General features: G+C 45.4%; 1 protein-coding gene across 1 annotated transcript in view; it reads left to right on the forward strand.

Annotated features, from left to right (window-relative positions):
- Nucleotides 1-20,367, forward strand: part of DNAH9 (dynein axonemal heavy chain 9) — a 266,848-nt gene that overhangs the window by 59,546 nt on the left and 186,935 nt on the right. Inside the window, 5 exon segments of the mRNA XM_032498821.1 lie at nt 4,092-4,314; nt 4,940-5,106; nt 12,129-12,999; nt 15,465-15,595; nt 15,937-16,063. Coding sequence (XP_032354712.1) covers nt 4,092-4,314; nt 4,940-5,106; nt 12,129-12,999; nt 15,465-15,595; nt 15,937-16,063 — 1,519 coding nt within the window.

The following is a 20,367-nucleotide window of genomic DNA, read 5'->3' on the forward strand; positions in this document are numbered from 1 at the left end:
AAAATTCTCAGCCACGATCTCCTCAAAGATTGCTTCTTGCCCATTCTCTGTATCACCTCCTTCTAGAGCTCTTATTACACGTATACATTTTTCAGTATCCCCTATGTCTTTGAACAGTTTTCATAGTTTGCAGTTTATTGTATTTCTGCACTGCAGTAGAATAGTTTCTCCACTTTTATCATACAGTAGTCAGATTCTCTCAGTTTTGTCTAAATTGCCTGTTTAATTCATTCAGTGAGCTTTGAATTTTCATTATAATTTGCATTTTTAGATCTTGTATTTGGTTATTTTACAGTTTTGTTTATTCATTTCTATACCCTCTTGTTCTTTGCCAAGTTCATTCTCTTTTATTTTTTCACTTTTTAAGTTTTAGAATACATTTACTAGAGGATGATCTCAAGATAATTTTTGATTTCTCAGCTTAAAAATGGTTTGTTTCTTCATGCCGTAGATCAAAGGTAACATAAAGGCCTACAGAAAATTATTAGCTTCTTTCTCCTGGAATTGTCCACTAACATAACACAGTATGATCATTTTCGCATTGCTAGAACACATATTAAAAGCTTCCTTTCGCATAGTAATGCCATCACAGGCCATAGTTTTCATGTTACCCACTTCAATAGGTTTTGTCACTTTTTTGAATCCATTATTCAATACAAAGGTCCACACTATCACAGATCCTGACTGTATTTCAAGAACTTCTGAAATCACCTTCATTCCTGACTCTGAGATAGATCTTAAAGGCAAGTTGGGGCAGGGGCAGGGGTGGTGACCTATTATTGAGAAGGTAAGAGCTTATCTAGGCTTCTGATGGGCGATTCCTAAAGACAGCCTTTCTGTAGAAACTGATATATCGTGCCTAAAAGGATGAAATTGCTTTTCTTAGCCAGCCTCTAGTAGACGTCTGGGAAACTGTAGGGAAGGCACTTGCTCTCGCCGTGTGGGTCACAAACAAAAAAGCAAGGCCCCTAAACAAGAATTCTTTTTGTCCTTTGACTTACTGAATATTACTGTTTTATATTCTGCATCTGAATTCCAATATCTGAAATCTTCACAGGTTTGATTTTGCTGTTTCTGCTGGCTCCCACTCATGGTGACTTCTTTCCTTGCCTATTTTGTGACTTTGGATTATGAAATCATGTTCCTTGGAGTCTCATCCTTTGAGGGTTGGATTCTTGTTGCATTGCTCCAGGAATGATTTTCATTTGTTTCTGCCAGTCTTCAAGGGACTCTTCCAACCCCAGACCACTTGAACGTCAACTTAGAATAGTCCACCTAGTGCCAAGGCCAGTACGGGCACGTTTCCGTGCCGCGCCCTACCGTGCAGTGCGTTTGCTGCTTGCTAACCTTTGTGGTGTTGAAACTTCCCATGCAGCCTCCCATTAGCTTCCTCACCTTATGTGGTCCCTGGGCTTAGTCGTCTCCTCCCCACAGCTCATAAAGCCTCGGAGCAGCAGCTCGGGGTCCCAGGGTTCAGTAGAAACTACCCTGTGCAGGACAGCTTTGAACCTTGCTTTCCTCCCAGGGTTTCTGCTTTCACTGCATTTTCAGCCTCTGGAGATTTCTTAATTTCATGCCACCTCAGTGATACATTTTTAAATGATTCTGAAATAGCCACGTATGCATTGTTGTTGTTTTAGCAGAAGAGTCATTCATATTACCGTGTACGTCATACAACTAGAAGCAAAGGTCCACCATTCTCCAACCCACCCTCCAGTCAGGCTTTCATTAGACTGCTCCACTGAAATCGTTCTTGTCAAACTCCCCCTTGAGCTTCAGAGGGCCACATCCGGGGCTGATGACCGGTCATCTTCTCACTTGCACCTCTCAGCAGTGCTTGGCCCAGCCGATCACTCCCTCCTTCCCAGACTGTTTCTTCGGGATACCTCACTCTCTTATTTCTTCCTGTCGCATAGGTTATGCCTTCATGGTCTCCTTGGCTGACACACCTCCTCTTCTAGGACTTAAAATACTAGAATTTCCGATACCTCAATCCCGGAATTTCAGTTCTATCCACAGTCATATTCCAGGTGGTATTTAACCTAACATTTTGAATACATCTGTGTGCTGGTAACTACCAAATTTACATCTTTAGCCCCACCTGTTAGGAATTCTAGACTTACATTCAACTGTGTAATAAATACCTCCCCTTTGGTGTCTAGTGTCTGTGAGGCACCTCAGACCTAACGTGTTTAAGACTTATTCCTGAGGCAGCAGGGGGGGGCATAGCTCAGTGGCACAGTGATTACTTAGCATGCATGAGGTCCTGGGTTCAGTCCCCAGTGCCTCCATTAAATAAATGAATGAATTAAAAAAAATAAACAAACCTAATTACTCCTCTCCCCAAAAAACATAAACAAACAAAAAAACTCCTCTCCCAGTTCTCCCTCAAAAAAAAAAACAAAAAACAAAAACCCGTCTTCCCCATCTCTTTAAATGGCATCATCATTTACTGCATTGCCAGGAGTCCTTATTGAATTCTCTCGTTCCCTCACACCTCTCCCCCAACCCATCAGTGGGTCTTCCTGGCTCTACATACCAAAAAACTGCCTTGAATCTGACCGCTCCTCATGTCCACCATCCAGGTCAAAGCCAGTCTCTTCTGTCACCCAAACAATCATTATAGTCCCTAAATGCCCCCTTGGCTTCTGTTCTTGTCTCCCTGATCCATGCCACCAGCACCAGCACCACTTCCAGTGAAGTCCTCTCTCCTCCATATACAGCTCTTTCTGAAAATAAATCAAGTTATGCCATTCTTGTACTCGGCGTTCTCATACTTAGAACAAAATCTGAACCTCTTCCCACAGCCAGTAGGGCCGTACAGCGTCTGCCCCTTATCTGCCCGCTTCTCCCTCCATGCTTCCTCCTGTCCTCTTCATGCTTCTGCTACCCCTCTCCCTCAAACAAATCAGACTGAATCCAGCCTCAGTGCCTTTCTGCACGCAGCTCCCGAGCCTGGGAAGCTCTTTTCCTGTTTCTTCCCGGTGCCCCCTCCTTCATGCTGTTTACATTGCTGCTAGGACGTCGTCTCAGTAGAAAGGCCCCACTGACCGCTCCGTGTAAAGTCCTGTCCTCAGCCTCTAGGCCCTCATCTCATCGCATGCATCGCTGAGTGTACTCATGCGTTTCATCGATCTGTTTCCTGTTTATGTATTTATATGTTTATTTTGGGGGGGTAATTAGGTTTATTTATGTATTTATTTGGTGTTTCAGCAGAGACACTGGGGACTGAACCCAGGACCTCCTGCATGCGAGGCATGCGCTTTACCACTGAGCTACGCCCTCCCCCCGTTTCCTGTTTATTTTTCCCACTAGGACATGAGCTTCATAAGAACAGAGGCTTTGTTTCTCTTACTTGTCGTCCTGTCCTCAGAACCTAGAAGCATGCTGGGGCTTAGTATAGATGCTCGATAAACATTTTGAATTAAAGAATGAATCTCACTTAACTCTCATAAGCACTGGTGAGACAAGTGATTTTTTTCAGTCTCATAGGTGAGGAAGCAGAGGCTCGGAGATGTTAAATGACTTGGCCATGGTTACACATCTAGTGAGCATCAAAACTAGACCCAAGTGTGTATAACCATAGAGACCAGACTGTTTTCAGTTTTTTAAAAAATAATTTCAGATTCACAAAACAACGCATCATATATTCACTTTGAAATTATTATACTTTGAAATTAGTTGTTTTAAAAAGCTGTAAAAATAGTACAAAGAGTTCTGCTTCACCTTCACCCAGCTTTCCCAAATCCTAACATCTCGTGGGACTGTGACGCCATTATCGACACAAGGATGTTAACAGTGGTGCAGAAGTAGGAACTCATCCACGGACTGACTCACAGTGTCACCAGTTGTCCCAATAACGCGCCCTGTCTCCTGAGTCTCCTCCATCATGGAGGGCTCAGTTTTTGTCCTTCGAGACTTTGACATTTCTGAAGAGGGCCGTGTCTCGTGGTCAGGATGTAGCCTCCACAGAGTGTGGGCACATGGAGCGTTTTCCATAGTGATAGCTGCTGGTGTCGGGGAAATAAATAACTCTTCCTTCCCAGGAGTGGGAAGAGGATGGCTCCTCACGTCCTGTTTGTTTTACTCAGCTTGGCCGACCTTGAAGCATTTATAAAAAATAGCGAGAATGGCTTGCTCAAGAAAGTCGAAAAAGGCGATTTCAAAGGGTTGGTTGAGATCATGGGACACCTTGTGGCTGTTAAAGAACGGCAGAGCAGCACCGATGAGATGTTTGAGCCTCTGAAGCAAACTATTGAACTGCTGAGGACCTATGAACAGGAATTGCCGGAGACAGTGTTCAAGCAGCTGGAGGTCAGTGCAAAGTTTATGTTTTCCTAATGAAAGAAACAGAGGGGAAGTTTGGGGATTTCAGAGTGGGATGAGGTAGGCTGAAGTAAGAGAGAAACAGGACTTGGTGATAACTCAGGGTTTTGGAATTAGGTGTATAATGTGTACCGCAGTCTTGAAACTCAGTAAATATGAAACACCGTAATGCTGGAGATATATGGGAGAACAGATGTGGATGAAGTGTTTGGTTTTTTTTTTTTTGTTTGTTTTTTTTCAGAATTAGAGAAAACCAACTTTTTGACTCAGAGGAAGAAAAGCAGGTCTGGGGAATGTCACGTTGCTCTAAGAAGGGCATACAAGAAAATAACCAAGCACCCTTAGAAAATACAGAAAAGGGCAAGGGTTACTGGGTTGGAAGTTGAGGGCAAAAAGGATAGTATTAAGTCAGAATTAGGTGACAGGCGGGGGAGAGGGCAACCGGGGAGCCAAGTCAGGGAAGGGGCAGTTGTCAGGAAACGGCAAGCAATATATCACAACAGCGTAGCCGGGCATCGCGGCAGAGGTGAAGACGTCCGGGCACGCCCAGCTTCAGGACTCCTGGGGAGGGGAGCACAGTGTGGGTCTGACCACACTGAGGTCTCCTTTGCAGGAGCTGCCTGAGAAATGGAACACCATGAAAAAGATGGCCATTACCGTGAGGCAGCAGGTGGCCCCGCTGCAGGCGAATGAAGTGGGTGTCCTCCGCCAGAGGTGCACAGCCTTGGAGCTGGAGCAGCAGCAGCTCTGGGAGCGGCTCCGCCGCGAGGCGCCCTTCAGGTACAAGCCCCTCCTCCCTGCAGGTACAGCCCCCCTGCAGGTGTGGGCCCAGGGCGCCACCCCATCTCCCATCCCTTCAGCACGGCCCCCTCCAGTCACGGATGAGCTCTCTGTTGAGCGCGTGTGTCCCTAGAACAGGTGGAGACTGGTTAGTAGTCCTCCCTCCCGTTCAGGCCCACTGGTTGGAACATGGTGCTGACGTCCACAGTCCGATCGTGGCCCCTCCAAGATGACGAAGGCTGTGCAAATGCTTGGCCTTAAAAAAAAAAAAAGTGTAGGGGCTTCTGTGTCTCCAGGTCCATAAAGGGATTGTATATAATCAAATGACAATTTTTTACTATAGTGTTCATATTCTAAGTTCTCACAGACCAGTTATTTTGTTTTGAAAAAGCAGCTGGTAGAGTCTTAAAACAATTTTGGAAGACGTTCTAGTGGCCTCACGGCAGGAGGCGAGGTGAGGGATGTACTTCAAGGTGTGCTTTCTCCGCTTAGTACCGCTCAGCCACCTCCCCACTTGTGGTTAGGGCCCTTTCCGCAAACAAAGCAGCTGGGACGGGCAGCGCCGGTCACGGGTGCCTGCGTGCGCGCACACGGGTTCCTTCCTCGGAGGCTCCCTCCCTTGGGGGAGGGCTCTGCGGGGTGGCTCCTGGCCTGCTGCTCAGGGCTGGGGTTCCAGCCAGGAGGCCCAGCCGGTTCTGGTGGCTCTGTGTCGTGGCGTGCCAGCTGCGGTGTGTGCCCCCCCTCAGCCCAGCTCCAGGACTTGCTTTTTGTTCTCCTAGCTGGACTTCCTTTGGGGTCTCGTCTGTAGTTTCGGTTAGATAGACTTGGAAGACTCCAGACTGAAAAATGCCCTGTGTGAGGAACAAGGAAACTTCATTTTCAAGAGTAACTTACTCACAGAAAGTTTACATTGGGAGATGCATGTTAAAGCAACAAATGAAACCGGAAAAAAAATTACAGCTTTATTGGAAGGAAATGCAACATAATGACTAAGTACATGGACTCTGGAGTTGGTGAGCCCAGCGTCTACTCTCAGGTCTACTGCTCACGGCCCAAGGCAGGGCAGTCATGTGACATCTCTGTGCTTCTCGTTTCCTCATCTGCAAAATGAGGCTGGTAATGGTATCTGCCACAGAGTGTTGGTGATAGGATTAAGTAGCGAATCTTCCTGACTTTTTAGTATAGGACGTGGCACTCAGGTAACCAGCCAGTCCCTGGTTTACCTGGGACTCTTCTGGTTTTAGCACTGGAAGTCCCACATCCAGGGAAGCCCCTCTGTTTCAGGCAAACTGAGGCTGTTGGTCACCCCGCCTGGCACACAGTGATGGCCTACCTGTTATTATTCATTCATCAGACATTTATTAAGCACCTGCCATCTCCCACACACTATACTTGAGGCTAGAGAGAACAAGACGGTACGCTAAGAGGCAGGGAAGGACAGACACAGAAGCTGTGCTTAAGATGAACATGCAGCACAGGGCTCTAAAGCAGGGGCCACCATTTTGGCTGCACAGTAAGATCACCTGGGGAGATTTTAAAACTTGCATTGTTCCTTCTGTCCCACACACTCACTAAATCGGACTCTCTGGGGGTGAGACGGGGCATCAGTAGTTTGTAGTGCTCCCCAGGTGATGACAGTGTACAGCCAAGTGAGAGGCTGCTGGCCTCAGGGGCAGTAACTGCTCCCCTTTTAAGCAGTCATGCCAGGGCGTGAAACTCCAAATGAGACTGTGCGCCTTCAGAACAGTGGCCTAGGAGCTGTGCCCTGTTCCAGAGAAACATCTGCTGCTCAGAACATTTGTGGAACTCCTTGTGGGACTGCTCTTTCAGAGTCTGAAGCCTGTTCTCTGGACTCTCCTTTGGGGCTGCGTTTGAACGTCTGAAGTTCAGCACTGATCACACAGGGCCAAAGCTGAAGAAGGAGGTGCATGGCCAAGCTGGCACTACTGCTTAGTGTTCACAACACCCACACCAAAGGCAACAGCCGTGAAGATGGTGACACTGATATCTTTACATCATCTGTCTTGTCAAAAAAGTTCAAAAGAGGGATTCCAGAGATGTTTGGTGAAATATTTTCCCGAACAGACTTCTGAGACTGCCTGAAAGGGAACAGTGCTCGTTTGCTGGTGTGTTTCTGTGTGTCTGATGGAAATCTGGTACCCCCCGTTCGTGGTCACATAATGTGTGTGTGTTGATCAGGTCTTGTTTGTTAATTTGATAGCTGCGTTGGTTTTTCTTTCTTGCACGTGTATCTGGTGGCTGTGAGGATATTGCTACCCTTTGCTGGGTTTTCCAAATTCACATCTGTTACTTTAACATGCAGATGAATCTTTGCAAGAGAATACTTTGAAAAGAACTGCTCACAGCAGTGTGCAAAGCCAAACATTACTGCAATTTTGATGTATTTCTCTTCTAGTCAAGAAAACGATCAAAACTAGAGCAGAATCATGGATTTATTGCTGAAGGAAATCTTGGTGGTTGTCAGCTCATGGGTTTGTTTCTTAGTTTAGTGTGCATGAATGTGTGTGTTTAAAATGTTTAGATACTGTGTGCGGCAAATGAGTTCTGTTCTGGCTCCTTCACTTTTAGATCACTCACGAATTTCTAAAATGCAGAACCTGGGGTGTCCTCTGTGAATGCGAGTTTCTCTTGCTGATTAGATGACAGTTGATGCTCACATTGATCTCTTCTTTGGGAGGAAAAGGAAAGTGTGTGTCTCGAAAGGCTCTCGGTCTGACAGGTGCAGGGTGAAGGCAGGCGGCTTGGGGTGAGATCCTTTCTTCATGTGCAAGTTGAGTTTTTCTACCTCCTGTTCTTAACTCGAGGCTGTCTCAGCACATTCCCAGCGGAGCTCTCTCACGTCACGTAATTGGCTGAATCACCGCACCTGGGTTCAACGACTTGCCACAACTCTTAAAATTGGGGACTCATTCTCCCCATTGAGTGGAAGGGATGCTCCACACTTGCAGTGGTTTTCTCTTCCTCAGTCTTCCTGCCCCTGAGCACAGGCCTGGCCTTAAGGAATGATGCCATGTCAGCCAGTCTTCTTACCACATCAGGATCAAGGTGATCCAGGGGTTTCTCAGCCAAAGCATTTGTTCCCTATGAGAGACCATCATTGTTTCCAGCTGGCCAGCGGCCAGAGTCAGTGAACGGTTGGGAGAACCTTCGTGAAGACACCCGCCCACTGGGTGCTGTTCTGCATGACAGCCAGAGGAAGCCAGGCTTTCCAGACAGCCCAGGGCAGCAAACGTGAGGGAAGAAGGGCCTTTGTCTTACTTGTGCAGGGTCTGTTGTCTCTCCAAAAGCTGGAGAAAAGAGCGGTATTGGTCTTCAGCTCTCCCAGGCACACATCAGCACCCTCAGACATGTCATCGGTTCTGCGTGACCCTGTTCTTGCAGTTAATCTGATTCACTCACATGATTCAGGCTTCCACGGAGCACAAGAGGTTGTGATCTCAAGAGCAGAGTTGGCAAAAAATGTGTAAATACTGGGGTTTTCAGGTAATACACATCCCCTGACCTCAAGGACGTACAGCCTCAGGGTCAATTTCAAAAATGAGTAACTAGACATTTTCATTGAGTGCCAACTTTAATGCTCCCTGAGGAGGCAGTTCATACCCCTTGCAGGAAATGGAGCTTGAGCCAGTGGGCAAATGAGAATTAGCTATTTGGAACAAAAAGAGGAGTGGAAAGCGAGGATATTCCAGGCAAAGGAAGCAGAACATACAGAGACACGGGAGGATGAAACAGAACAAACAGGTGGAGAACTGCGTGTGTGTGTGGCTCGGATGCAGGCAGCGGGAGATGAGGATAGAGGGTCCCAGTGACCAGGCTCTGAGCACAGATGAGCATTGAGTTGTCCAAGCATGAGAACAACACATGTCCTGTAGACACCACTCTATCGTGGCTGCAGAGAACAGAACGAAGCGGGACATACTCAAGGCCGGGGCTCCACGGGAGGGTGATTACAGCAGCCGGGGTGAGAAGCGGGGGCCCTGAGCTGAAGCAGTGGCAGTGAGCATGGGGAGAGAGCAGGGTGGATGTGAGGGAGATGGAGGAGGAGAACCAGCAGGACTGATGGAATATGGGAGAGGGGCAGGGAGAGAGTTGTGCATGGCTCTCCATCTTCCATCTAGACAAGAAAGTGGAAGGCGGTGTGTCCCACTGCTCCTGAGATGGGGCCACAGGATGGGGAGGACTGAGAGTTCACCAGCCCCAAGTGGGCACGTCGAGGTCTGTGATACCTCTGGGGTGTTGAGCAGAGGTGTGGCGCTGTTCCTTGTGCGTACAGGTGTGGTGCTGAGGTTGGCATTTACCAGCTGCCGGCTTCCCAGGGATTCGTTTAAGTCACTTATTCCTCTCTCTCTCTCTCTATGCCCAGGTCTAGGTCGGGCCTGAATCAACGCTTTTTCCAAGTTCGCACACATGAGTATTACCATTTCTCTTAATTATAGCTTTATTCATCCAGACTTTCCAGGCATTTCTCTTTTAGATTAAAATACTTTTGCATTATGATTTCAATTTCAAAGACTAACTACTCCCTTTTCCCTCCCGCTACTTTCTTGTTCTCATGCCGTATTGCTCCCCCAGGCTCTGGAGAACTGCTTCAAGTTTATTAGGCACATTAATCAGGTCTGTGTATATCCTGACAGTTTGCACTAGAGCTTTGAAATGGGAAGAGGGTTACCTGCTCTCCCGTCTAGAGGTTTCCTTTCACTGCTTAGGTCAAATTAACTTTCATGTGTGCTCAGCAACAGGAAATGACTGTCCACAAATTTAAACTATAAACAAAAATTATGCCACAGGGCAAATAAAGTTTGGAATAGGTTTGACAAATGATCACCTCTTACAAATATTTGAGGAACCGATATTGATTCAAGGATGTTCATATGTGCTGGGGAAAGAAGAGTTAGAAAGATCATTTATTATCCTCTGTGCGTACCCTGCCGGACCCTCATAGCTCCTATCTTCCCTAATGTTCCTGAGTGATATTCTGTTAATAAGTTGGACAGAACGTGGGCTCTTGGAATTTGTCTGATCTCATACTAACACCAAGAAGCTAAGTTCACTTGCCAGGTTCACTCTAGTCAAGATGGAAAGTAGAACCAACATACTCCAACAACAAGTCTTTGGAAACAAAGGTTGGGCAGAAGGACCGTTCGTGCTCGGTAGTCTTTCCTGCTGGCCCACTTGCCGTGAGGGTATTAGTTTCTTTCCTTCTAGTGCTTTCTCCACGGCTCTCACAAGGGAGAAAGCTCCTTGCCTATGTAGACAAAGGGCCCTCTTCAGCTCTGAGGACTCCAGCCTGTTCCGAAGCACTTGGGAGCTGGACAGCGGTGAGATGCGGGATGATGTTCATTCTCATCCTCTTAAGATGAAAATCCACAGCCAGAGCACAGGAGCCAGAACTATGTAGATGGAACAAGCCGGAATGAAACGTAGCAAGCGTCACGGTTGATCTGACACTGACTTAACGGCATGCGTAACTGTTGTTGTGTTGCATGGTAATTAGGCTTGTGGCGAGCAGCTCAGGTAAACGACTTTAATTAGGATTACTTTCCATCCGTCAAGTCAAATGTTTCCAAAGACAACTGAGAGAAGGCATTTGTGTGCCATCCTCTTCCCTTTTCTCTCCCCCGTACCCCACCGACACACACACAAACGCGCTCGCACGCACACGTGTGCTTGTTTGAGAACAGTTCTCTAGTCGCTTCTTTCCTCTCAACAGTTCCTTTATGATGATCCCCGTGGTGCTTATTCTGATTTTAGAGAAACATGGTATTCACACTTAAGTCATGGTATGCCCAATATCTAGCCCTCCCAGCACACAGCAACCAGGGGACCTGAGACTGTGATGGGAGGAAAGGATAAAGGGAGGCCGGGGGAGGAAAACTCAGGCTCTGGGTGGTCCTGACCCCAGAACCTTACCTGCCCACGTGGGTCCCTCTGTGTGTACAGTTCTCATGCTCTGCCAGGAATGCACGATGGAGGGGTAGCAGTGTAAAGTAGGTTAATGCCGGTGAGGCTCAGGAGCAGCAGTGGGTGCTGTGAGCACCGGGGAAAAGAGGGTGGGTAAGGAGACATGCACTAAAACTGTGAAGCTCGATGCAGTGCTTACAGGAGTCAAGTGCAGAACCAAAGGCTGCCCCAGGTGGCAGGAGGAGATGAGGGGCAACTTGATGGACGCTCCTAGGAGGTGAGGAGCCCTACGGGAGGCACACAGGGAGGGAAGGTACAGGACGCAGTGAGGGCCCTGTGCTCAGATTTCAAGGACCCTCTCAGTGGTTCTCAAACCTGGAGGCACTGTTCCCTGAAGGTGATGCTGGTCATTAGCGTGAGTTTCCCCACAGAGAAGGGCACCAACCTGGCACATCAGAATCACCTGGGGAGTTTGAAAAATTCTGTCACCTGGGTCCCATCCCCAAAGATCCTAAATTAGTCCAGGGAGCAGCCTGGGCATGGAACCATTTAAAGCTTCCAGGAGATTCTAACATGCAGCCAAGACTGAGAGCCACTGCCCTACAGGGAGCCATGCCAGAGCTGGTCAGGGTTGGACGTCCAAGTGCCAGTGACCTCACTTACAGACCACCCAGCATGAGCAGCTCCTGGCAGGAGCTTTGTGTTTGCAGTAACATGACAACGCTCTTTTGTGTCGAGTGGTCCAGAGGCCACCAAGTGGAAGCAGAGTCTAGACAGGGCGTGAACAAAGGGGTGTCCCCCACTACCCCTGGGTGGGGGCGGTGGGGGATGGGAGGAGTATTTTTATTACCGTCTCAGAGGTGAAGAACAGATCCAAACACGGCGCTCCTCTGGAATTGTCCTTCCTCCAACTGGTTATGCTCATCCCGCTCCAACCCACCCAACCCACCCTGAATGTCTTCTTCCCAGGCTTTGGTGAAAGTCACTGCTCTTTGCTAAAATACTAAGCATTTAAAGATTTGAGCTGGTATCACTCGGGTAACTCTAAGAAATGGCCCCTGTGTGCCCTACTGATAAAGGGAAAACATTGTGTTTTGTAGGTTTGATAGTACTGACCCTCATCAAATGCTGGATGCCAGGCACATTGAGATCCAGCAGATGGAATCCACCGTGGCCTCCATTTCCAAGTCCGCCAGCTTGTTCGAGGTCAGTGTGCCAGACTACAAGCAGCTGAGGCAGTGTAGGAGGGAGATATGCCAGCTGAAGGAGCTCTGGGACATGATTGGGATGGTGACCTCCAGCATCCACGCCTGGGAGGCCACCCCATGGAGGAATATCAACGTGGAGGCCATGGAGCTGGAGTGCAAACAGTTTGTCAGGCTTATCCGGGCCCTGGACAAGGAGGTCAGGGCCTGGGAGGCCTTCACAGGCCTGGAAACCACCGTGCTGAACACGCTGACCTCCCTGAGGGCCGTGGCCGAGCTGCAGAACCCAGCCATCCGGGAGCGGCACTGGAGGCAGCTGATGCAGGCCACAGGCGTGAGCTTCACTGTGGATGAGGGCACCACCCTGGCTCACCTCCTGCAGCTCCAGCTGCACCACTTTGAGGACGAGGTCCGGGGCATTGTGGACAAAGCTGTGAAGGAGATGGGCATGGAGAAGATCTTGAAGGAGCTGCAGACCACCTGGGTGGGCATGGAATTCCAGTACGAGCCCCACCCACGGACCGGCATGCCCCTGCTGCGGTGTGATGAGGACCTCATCGAGGTTCTGGAGGACAACCAGGTCCAACTTCAGAACCTGATGATGTCCAAGTACATTGCTTTCTTCCTGGAGGAAGTGTCGGGCTGGCAGAAGAAGCTGTCCACCGCTGACGCTGTCATCTCCATCTGGTTTGATGTGCAGCGCACGTGGTCTCACCTGGAAAGTATATTCATTGGATCTGAAGATATCCGGGCTCAGCTGCCCCAGGTACCCGCTAAGGAAATCCTGCTCCCTCAGTTTCCTCCCCCGAGTCGAGGGACCGCCCCCCAGTTCCTGCGTCCTCTAGACCTTTCCTCCTCTGCCTCCTGCCTTGGCTTCACTCCAGGGTACCTCCAACAAGCGTTGACCTTACAAGCCAAAAGTCAGGTGGGAGAAAAGAGAGAAAGTGATATGCGTGCCCATCAGTTTGTTCTTAAATGGGTAGGAAGAAGCAAGGAGAACCTGGCTTTAAAAACAAACAAAATTGTACAAGAGAAATTTCAAAAATACGAACTGCTCTTGGGTTGCCCCACAGATCATTACAGTGCAGGTGTCGACTGGAAGTGAGCATCCTTCTAGGCAAACTCAAGTTCCTTCTCTGCAGCGAGCTGTTCTGTAAACCTCCGGTCTGTACCCACTTGCTAAGCAGCGGTCTTCAGCCAAATGCTAAATGAGGAATTTCTCTAAAATATGCATTCTTCTCATTACTACCTTTCCTGTAGTGGTTTGCCCCTTCTAATTTGTCCTAATTCATGTGCCATTAATTAACCTCCTCTCAGTGGACTCTAATTCATTAGGAAAAAAAATTTTTTTGCAGACTTTTTCTGTATCTCTCAGCATAGCAAGCTCTTTGCTTGCAAATCAGTTTGATTCCAAAATGTCACATGTTGTGCAGACCTTGTCTGAAAGTTAAAGCACATTCTATCAAAACATGGTATTTTTCCAGCTCATGCCACAAAAGCGTATTTAATGTAATAAGGCAGATTAAAGGTTGTACATTTGCAATGAAAAAAAAAAAGAAACAATTCTGCTCTCTGTTGTAATTAAGTGAAGCTAATAAGCCAGATTTTATTTATCTCCAGTGCTAGTGAATAAGGAAGCACAGGGTTAATGAGAAGGGGCGAGGACGAGGACGTAGGTGCAGACTTTTGTAGATGGTTTAAAGGAGACGTTTGAGAACTTTCAATTAAACATAGTAAAGAATTCGCATCACTGACGTCTGTGGTTTGTGTGTAAAACATGTAAATACACTTATTTTCTTTGTATTAACAATATGGTAACAAAGACAATTCCAAAATACAATAAAATCAGTCATAATCTTACACCGTAACTAGTAAATATTTTCATTCATTATGAATATTTCCCAACTTTTTTTCACATCTACACGTGTTTTTACATAATTGCTCTCAATGTAATTACAATTTTCTATTCAGCTCTTTTCATTCGAACATTTATGTTGGACATTTCCGATACTTCTGTAACCTCGACACTTTTTTGTTTTTAATTGGTGTAAAATATCTCATTGTGGAGTCATAATTCACTTCAGCCCACCCTCTTGTTTTTGTATCTTAGGAGAAAGGCGTGGGTCACAGAGGCCCCAGCAGGCCGGGGCCACTGGCGAGGCTTGGGTTCTGACTCTCCCACTTGCAGCTGCAGGGCCTTAGGGAAGTTACTTAACCTTTCAGTGCCTTGATTTTCTCATATGTAAATTGGGACTAATACTGGTAACTACTTCAGGAATTTAATTAAAATCGGGCACAGAGCACATACCATTATGATTGTTATGTAATAATAACAACACAAGTGCTCACCAGGTGCCAGGTGTTGGCCTAAAGTGCTTTGCATTTTTTATTGTCTCAGTCATTTCAACAACACTGTGAGGGCTTGTGTGTTTAGGGGAAATGATACCTAATTAACTTGGACATCGTGCCAGCACATTTGCTGTGGGAAAACTTGACTTTGGTTATGTAAACTTTTGCACGGACCCAGAAACAACACTGGGTCCATTTTCTCCCTGACTTAGGAGTTATGTATCTTGTGTGGTCTGCAACCCTGCTGGGGGCGGAGAAGTCCCTGAGACCTTTCCAGGAGATCCTCAAGGTCAAAACCATCTCAATAACACTACTAAAATGGTATTTGCCTCTTTTGCTCTGAGCATACAGTGGAGTTTTTCAGAGGCTACTTAACGTGAGGTCATGACAGATTGGATGCAGAAGCAGAGGAGAGAATCTGTCCATCCTCTAAGTCAGACATTAAAGGGATTTGTCCCCCCCACCACCAAAAAGTGAAATGATGCCACTTTTTCCTCTAAGTTACATTGTTTCGGAAAATATAACTGTTTTAGATAAAAACATGGTATTATGTTAACATAATTTTGATCTAAAAGTAACATAGAATTATTATTGTTGTCTTTAAAAATTTATCAACTAGCTTTTAATGTAGGAGATACATCGATAGATATAATATTACCTACATAAACAAAGTCTCTTTTCACACCTCAGTAATTTTTAAAAACATAAAGGGGTTTTAAGACCAAAATGTTTGAGAACCACTGTTTCCAGCTAAAGGCGTTCCCTTCTTTAAGACTAATCTGTAGTAGACAACGTAGGACCAGGTTTCAGAAGCAGACTCGAGGGTAGCTCCTTGGCATCGAGGGGAGTGATGGCTAACCTTTTCCACATTTTTATTTGCAGGATTCTAAAAGATTTGAAGGCATCGACATTGACTTTAAAGAGCTAGCTTACGATGCTCAGAAAACTCCAAACGTAGTGGAAGCCACCAACAAGTCAGGTCTTTATGAGAAACTGGAAGATATTCAGAGCAGGTGATGGTCAGCTTGCAGCCTCTTGTGTAATGGAGGAGGCGGCGTCCCCTTTCCCCTCTCTGTCTCTAAGGTCCTTGCCTTATTTAACTGCCTCTGAGAGAGTGCGTGTGTCTGGTGTGTGCCTTGATTTGCCGATGTGCTCGGGTAATCTGGGGCATTATTACAGGTGTTTATTCTGATGAAAATGTACCAGGGTGGATGTTCGCACCCACTCATATGTGTTCGACGCGCTGATTTCTGTGTGTAATCCACGTCGCCCTTGTTTGCCTTTAGGTGATGTCTATGTACTATACCTGGGTACATTTGGGCCAACTTAATTAGGACATTCTTTGTGCCCTCAGATTGCACCTGTGTGAGAAGGCCCTGGCAGAGTACCTGGATACCAAAAGGCTGGCCTTCCCTAGGTTTTACTTTCTCTCCTCTTCCGACCTGTTGGACATCCTCTCCAATGGCACAGCCCCGCAACAGGTAAGTTGGGGAAGTACTTACAGAAACATCCAGAAGGACCAGGGGGCTCTAGCAGGAGAATTTCAGTTCCCCGTTATGCCTCCTACCTGGCAGAGTGCGTATTTCAGACCTGCGTTGCCATCGCATTGTTCCGAACCTCAGAGCTTTCTCCCTTCCCACTACTGCGGCTTCTCAGGGTTCCCCTCCAGCCCAGCCTTGGCTGTTACTCCCTAGAGTCAGAGAAGCTTTGAGGATGGCAAAGGCGGAAGGGGCTAAGCCTTTTCAGAGAGTGCCTCTGATGTGATTCTGAAGAGAGATACAGTAAATAGCAGGCAAAAGTAATAGCTAAAATTTCCACGGAGAGAGAATTTTGGAAGTTGTATTAATGGGACATTGAGGTGGTTTATATGAATGTGTATGAGGAACCCAAAATTTGGGGTTCTAGCCACTGATTAACCATATAGTCTTGGGTATATCACTTCCGTGTGACAAAACTTTCCTTATCTTAAAATAGAAGCCTACCATGTTACCATTTTAAAAAATATTTAAGTATCTATCTTAGTCTATCTGACATTTCAATTAGCATTAATCCTTCTAGGTCCATCCATGTTGTTGCAGATGGCAAGATTTCATTCTTTTTTATGGCAGACTAGTATTCTATTTTATGTATATATATATATATATATATATATATATATATATACACACACACACCATATTTCTTTTATTCATCCATCTGTTTTCATTTATATGTGGAATCTCAAAAACAAAACATGAATAAATGTAACAAAACAGAAACTGACACAGATACAGAGAACAAACTAGTAGTTGCCAGAGGGGAGGGGGGTTGAGGGACAGATGAACTAGGTGAAGGGGATTAAGAGGTACAAACTACCAGTTACAGAATAAATAAGTCGCAAGGATGTAACCTACAGCATAAGGAATGTAGTCAGTATTACATAACTTTGTATGGTGTGTACAACCCACTGTGTTGTACACCTGAAACTAATATAAATATTGTAAATCAACTGTATTTCAATAAACAAGAAAAAAGTAAAACTACATATATATGTATATATATTTTCTAATGGAAGCACTGTTGTATTTCGAGCTGTAGACAGTGGTTCTCAAACTTGAAAGTTCCCCAGAATCACGTGGAAGGCTTGTTAAAATACGGATTCCTAGACGCCACCCGCAGAGTTTCTGACTCAGCGGGTCTGGGTGGGGCTGGGGAATCTGCATTTCTAAGAATTTCCGAAGAAGTGTTGCTGCTGGTCTGAAGACCACATTTTGAGAACCTCTGCTACAGATCATGGAGTCTGGGTCTCAAAATGACCAACAGGAAGGAAGGATGATGTCTCTACGGTATGATCCTTTAGCTTCCCTCCCTTCTCACCCAAAGAAGGTTCAAGATTTGTTTGTGGTTCTCATTACCCTTTACACAGAGGGTATACAGTCAAAACACTGCATGCAGAAGTTCCTTGGGTGAGTTCTTCTCCACCTTTGGTGTGACTTTTTTACTCATTTGAAGTATAGCTGGGTTCATCTCTTTCTTTTTACTTTTCTGTTTTAGGGGTTTCCCATCCTCATTGATTTGGTTGTTTAAATACATAGAATTCTGAAAAGCTATGCAAAAAAATAAGTGAGAAATGGCAGTCCTTCCCCCATTCCTTCCAGGTCATCACTGCCTCCCCTCCTCCCACTGAGGCAGCCAATTCCATTAGTTTCTGGTTTCCCTTTCCTACGTTTATCTCTGAAAAAATAGGCAGATGTGCATTTACATTTGTACATGTACCTCTTCTTCCTTCCCCTTCTTTCTTACACCAAAGGCAGCACACTGTATATACTTGTTGGCAGTTTGCTTTTTTTTTTTTTCATAGTTGCATGTCCTAGGAATTACTTCATGTCACCCATATCAATTCAGAGGTATCTTCCTCGCTTTTTTTAATACCTGCATCATACTCCATAGTCTAACATACCATAGTTTGGCCTTAGGTTATTTATACTATTTTATAATTACAAATAATGTGGCATTGAATTAACTGTAGGCTTTGTATTGTTGGACGTCTGTCTTTCCGGTAAATTTCTGGAAGCGACATTGCTGGGTCACAGGGTAAATGCGTTTGTGGTCTTATTAGATACTGCCACACCCAGCCCTCCATAGGGAGTTACTTCCTCTTAAATCACCACCAGTCATGGATGAGAGCTTCTCCAGCAGAGCCAAAAGATGGCACCCATGCCTAAGTTTTCTGTCTTTGTCATTAATTTTCTTACCAATCGGAATGATGCTTTCTGTTTGTTGGTAAGAAGCAATTACTAAAAAGAGGTTATCTCTGATAATTAAAGCCCCTTTTCCTCTATAGGTTGAAGTATTTATTAAGTAGCCCAGATATGGTGGAATTTAAATATTTATTACATTGACATTCTGTCTCATAACTTTATTTTCATTAATTCTGTGTATAGGAGGGGTTAAAGATCACTGCCCGATCTTTCATGGCTTTAATACATGATAGACTCACTCTTAAATGTTTATTTTTATTTATCTTTTACTTAGTTTGAGTAAATCTTTAAGCAGTCCTCCCCCACCCTCTTCCCCGGGAGAGGAAGAAGGACAGAACAGTTCCCAAGTCCTTCTGTGCCTGCAACTCTGTAGTTTTCACACGTGAGTGGCTGGCTGGGTTTGGAAGTCATGAGTCACAGCAATTTCCCTTCAAATCTCTGAAGACATAGCTCTGCTGTTTCTTGTTACAGAGAATTCATCTGAGGCCTGCCTGCTTTTTTTTTTTTTTAAACCTTTCTAGGTAGCCTAATTTCTTTCTAGTTAAATCTCTATAGAAATAAACATTTAAATTAATTTTTAATTTTTGAAAATGTCTATATGTTAAGATACTGCTTTATTTTATTAATTTTTCTAACACGTGATGAGTTTTTTCACTAGGAATTTCACTGTCTTGGAAAAGTTTTCTTTCAGTATGCTGTTATGTAATATTTCTATTCCAGTCATCTGGATAATTTTTTTCTCACGTTAATCATATTTCCATGAGTTGAGATGATTACTTTCCTATATTCATACATATTTGCATATATCCATACATATTTTTCTCTCTTAGTACTCTTCCTTGGCGTTCTTCTGTAGTTTCTCAAGTTCATCCACCATGTTTAATTTGTGTGTGTTGATTTGGTCCTTTTGTATTGCTGATGTTCCAAACTGTGCTGTGTCATTTGTTGGTTTCCTTATTTCTCTACCTCTACCAACTCTTCTTGCCTTTCACCTCGTATTTTATGGAGTTCATGTTTTCCTTTTGTTTAATTCAAAACAAAATGATGTGATATTTTTCATAACTACCTCTTTTCCTTTATTAAAAGAAGAACTACTTCTTTTTCCTTTATTTTTTGCTTTATTAAAGCTTCTAATGTATGTGCTTACTCTGTCTCTTGAGTCCTGCTTTCTCCTTCTTTTAAATTGTGGGATAACTTAATAGCTCTCATGTTAGTTGTTGTTTTTGTTTTAATCCACTATTTGCTCTTGGATAAAGAAAGGTCTGTCTCATCCCAGTATTTGCCCCAAGTCACTGTGGGTGGGATCTCCTCTAGTACCTTCACAGTTTACTTCAGCACTCTTAGAATTTTTCCTCTCGTCTCATAAGCTAGAGAGCTCATTGTTGTAAACTTAAGGACCACAACTCAGGGTACCAGCAGACTGTTGTATTAAAAACAACCTCTGCTAGGGGCAGCTTTCTGTTTGTTGTTTCTTCTTCACCTGCTGTTCCTCTCATCTCAGGACCACAGTGCAGCTCTATGTAGCATCGCTCCTAGAGTTACTGCCCAAGGCATCACACTGTAAAGGGCCTCTGTGTCACGAGACGCCATGCTAGAGAAAAGCCCTGTCACGACCAAGCTTTCTGCTCGGTGTGGGCACGCTGACTCTGGCTTTGGACCCTCCAGAGGTTGATCTACACCAAAGTGGTTCCTACAACTGAGTCATTTCTTCCACAGGCCACCGTCACCACTGCCCTTGACCCTCCAGGTTTGGGCATGTTAGCATTCTTCTGCAGACTGTCCCCTGCCTATCTCCTCCTACAGCAGTGTTTCTTTAAGAAGAGAGCTTATGAATTAATCATCACGTTTTGTTCCAATCTGTTTCCATCTGTAGTAGATCAAGCAGAAATTAACCAAACTTTTGCAGCTTCATTAGTTTGCAGCTAGTGCGCGATACCCACTAGATCTGTGTTCCTTTTACCCAATCCAGTTGGCTCCCATCTTCACCTTCTCTTCATTCCCACAAGCTTCCTTCTAAGTGTTTGGTACCCAACGCCCTGATGGTT

Source organism: Camelus ferus, chromosome 16, assembly GCF_009834535.1.
Source record: "Camelus ferus isolate YT-003-E chromosome 16, BCGSAC_Cfer_1.0, whole genome shotgun sequence".
Classification (NCBI taxonomy): Eukaryota; Metazoa; Chordata; class Mammalia; order Artiodactyla; family Camelidae; genus Camelus; species Camelus ferus.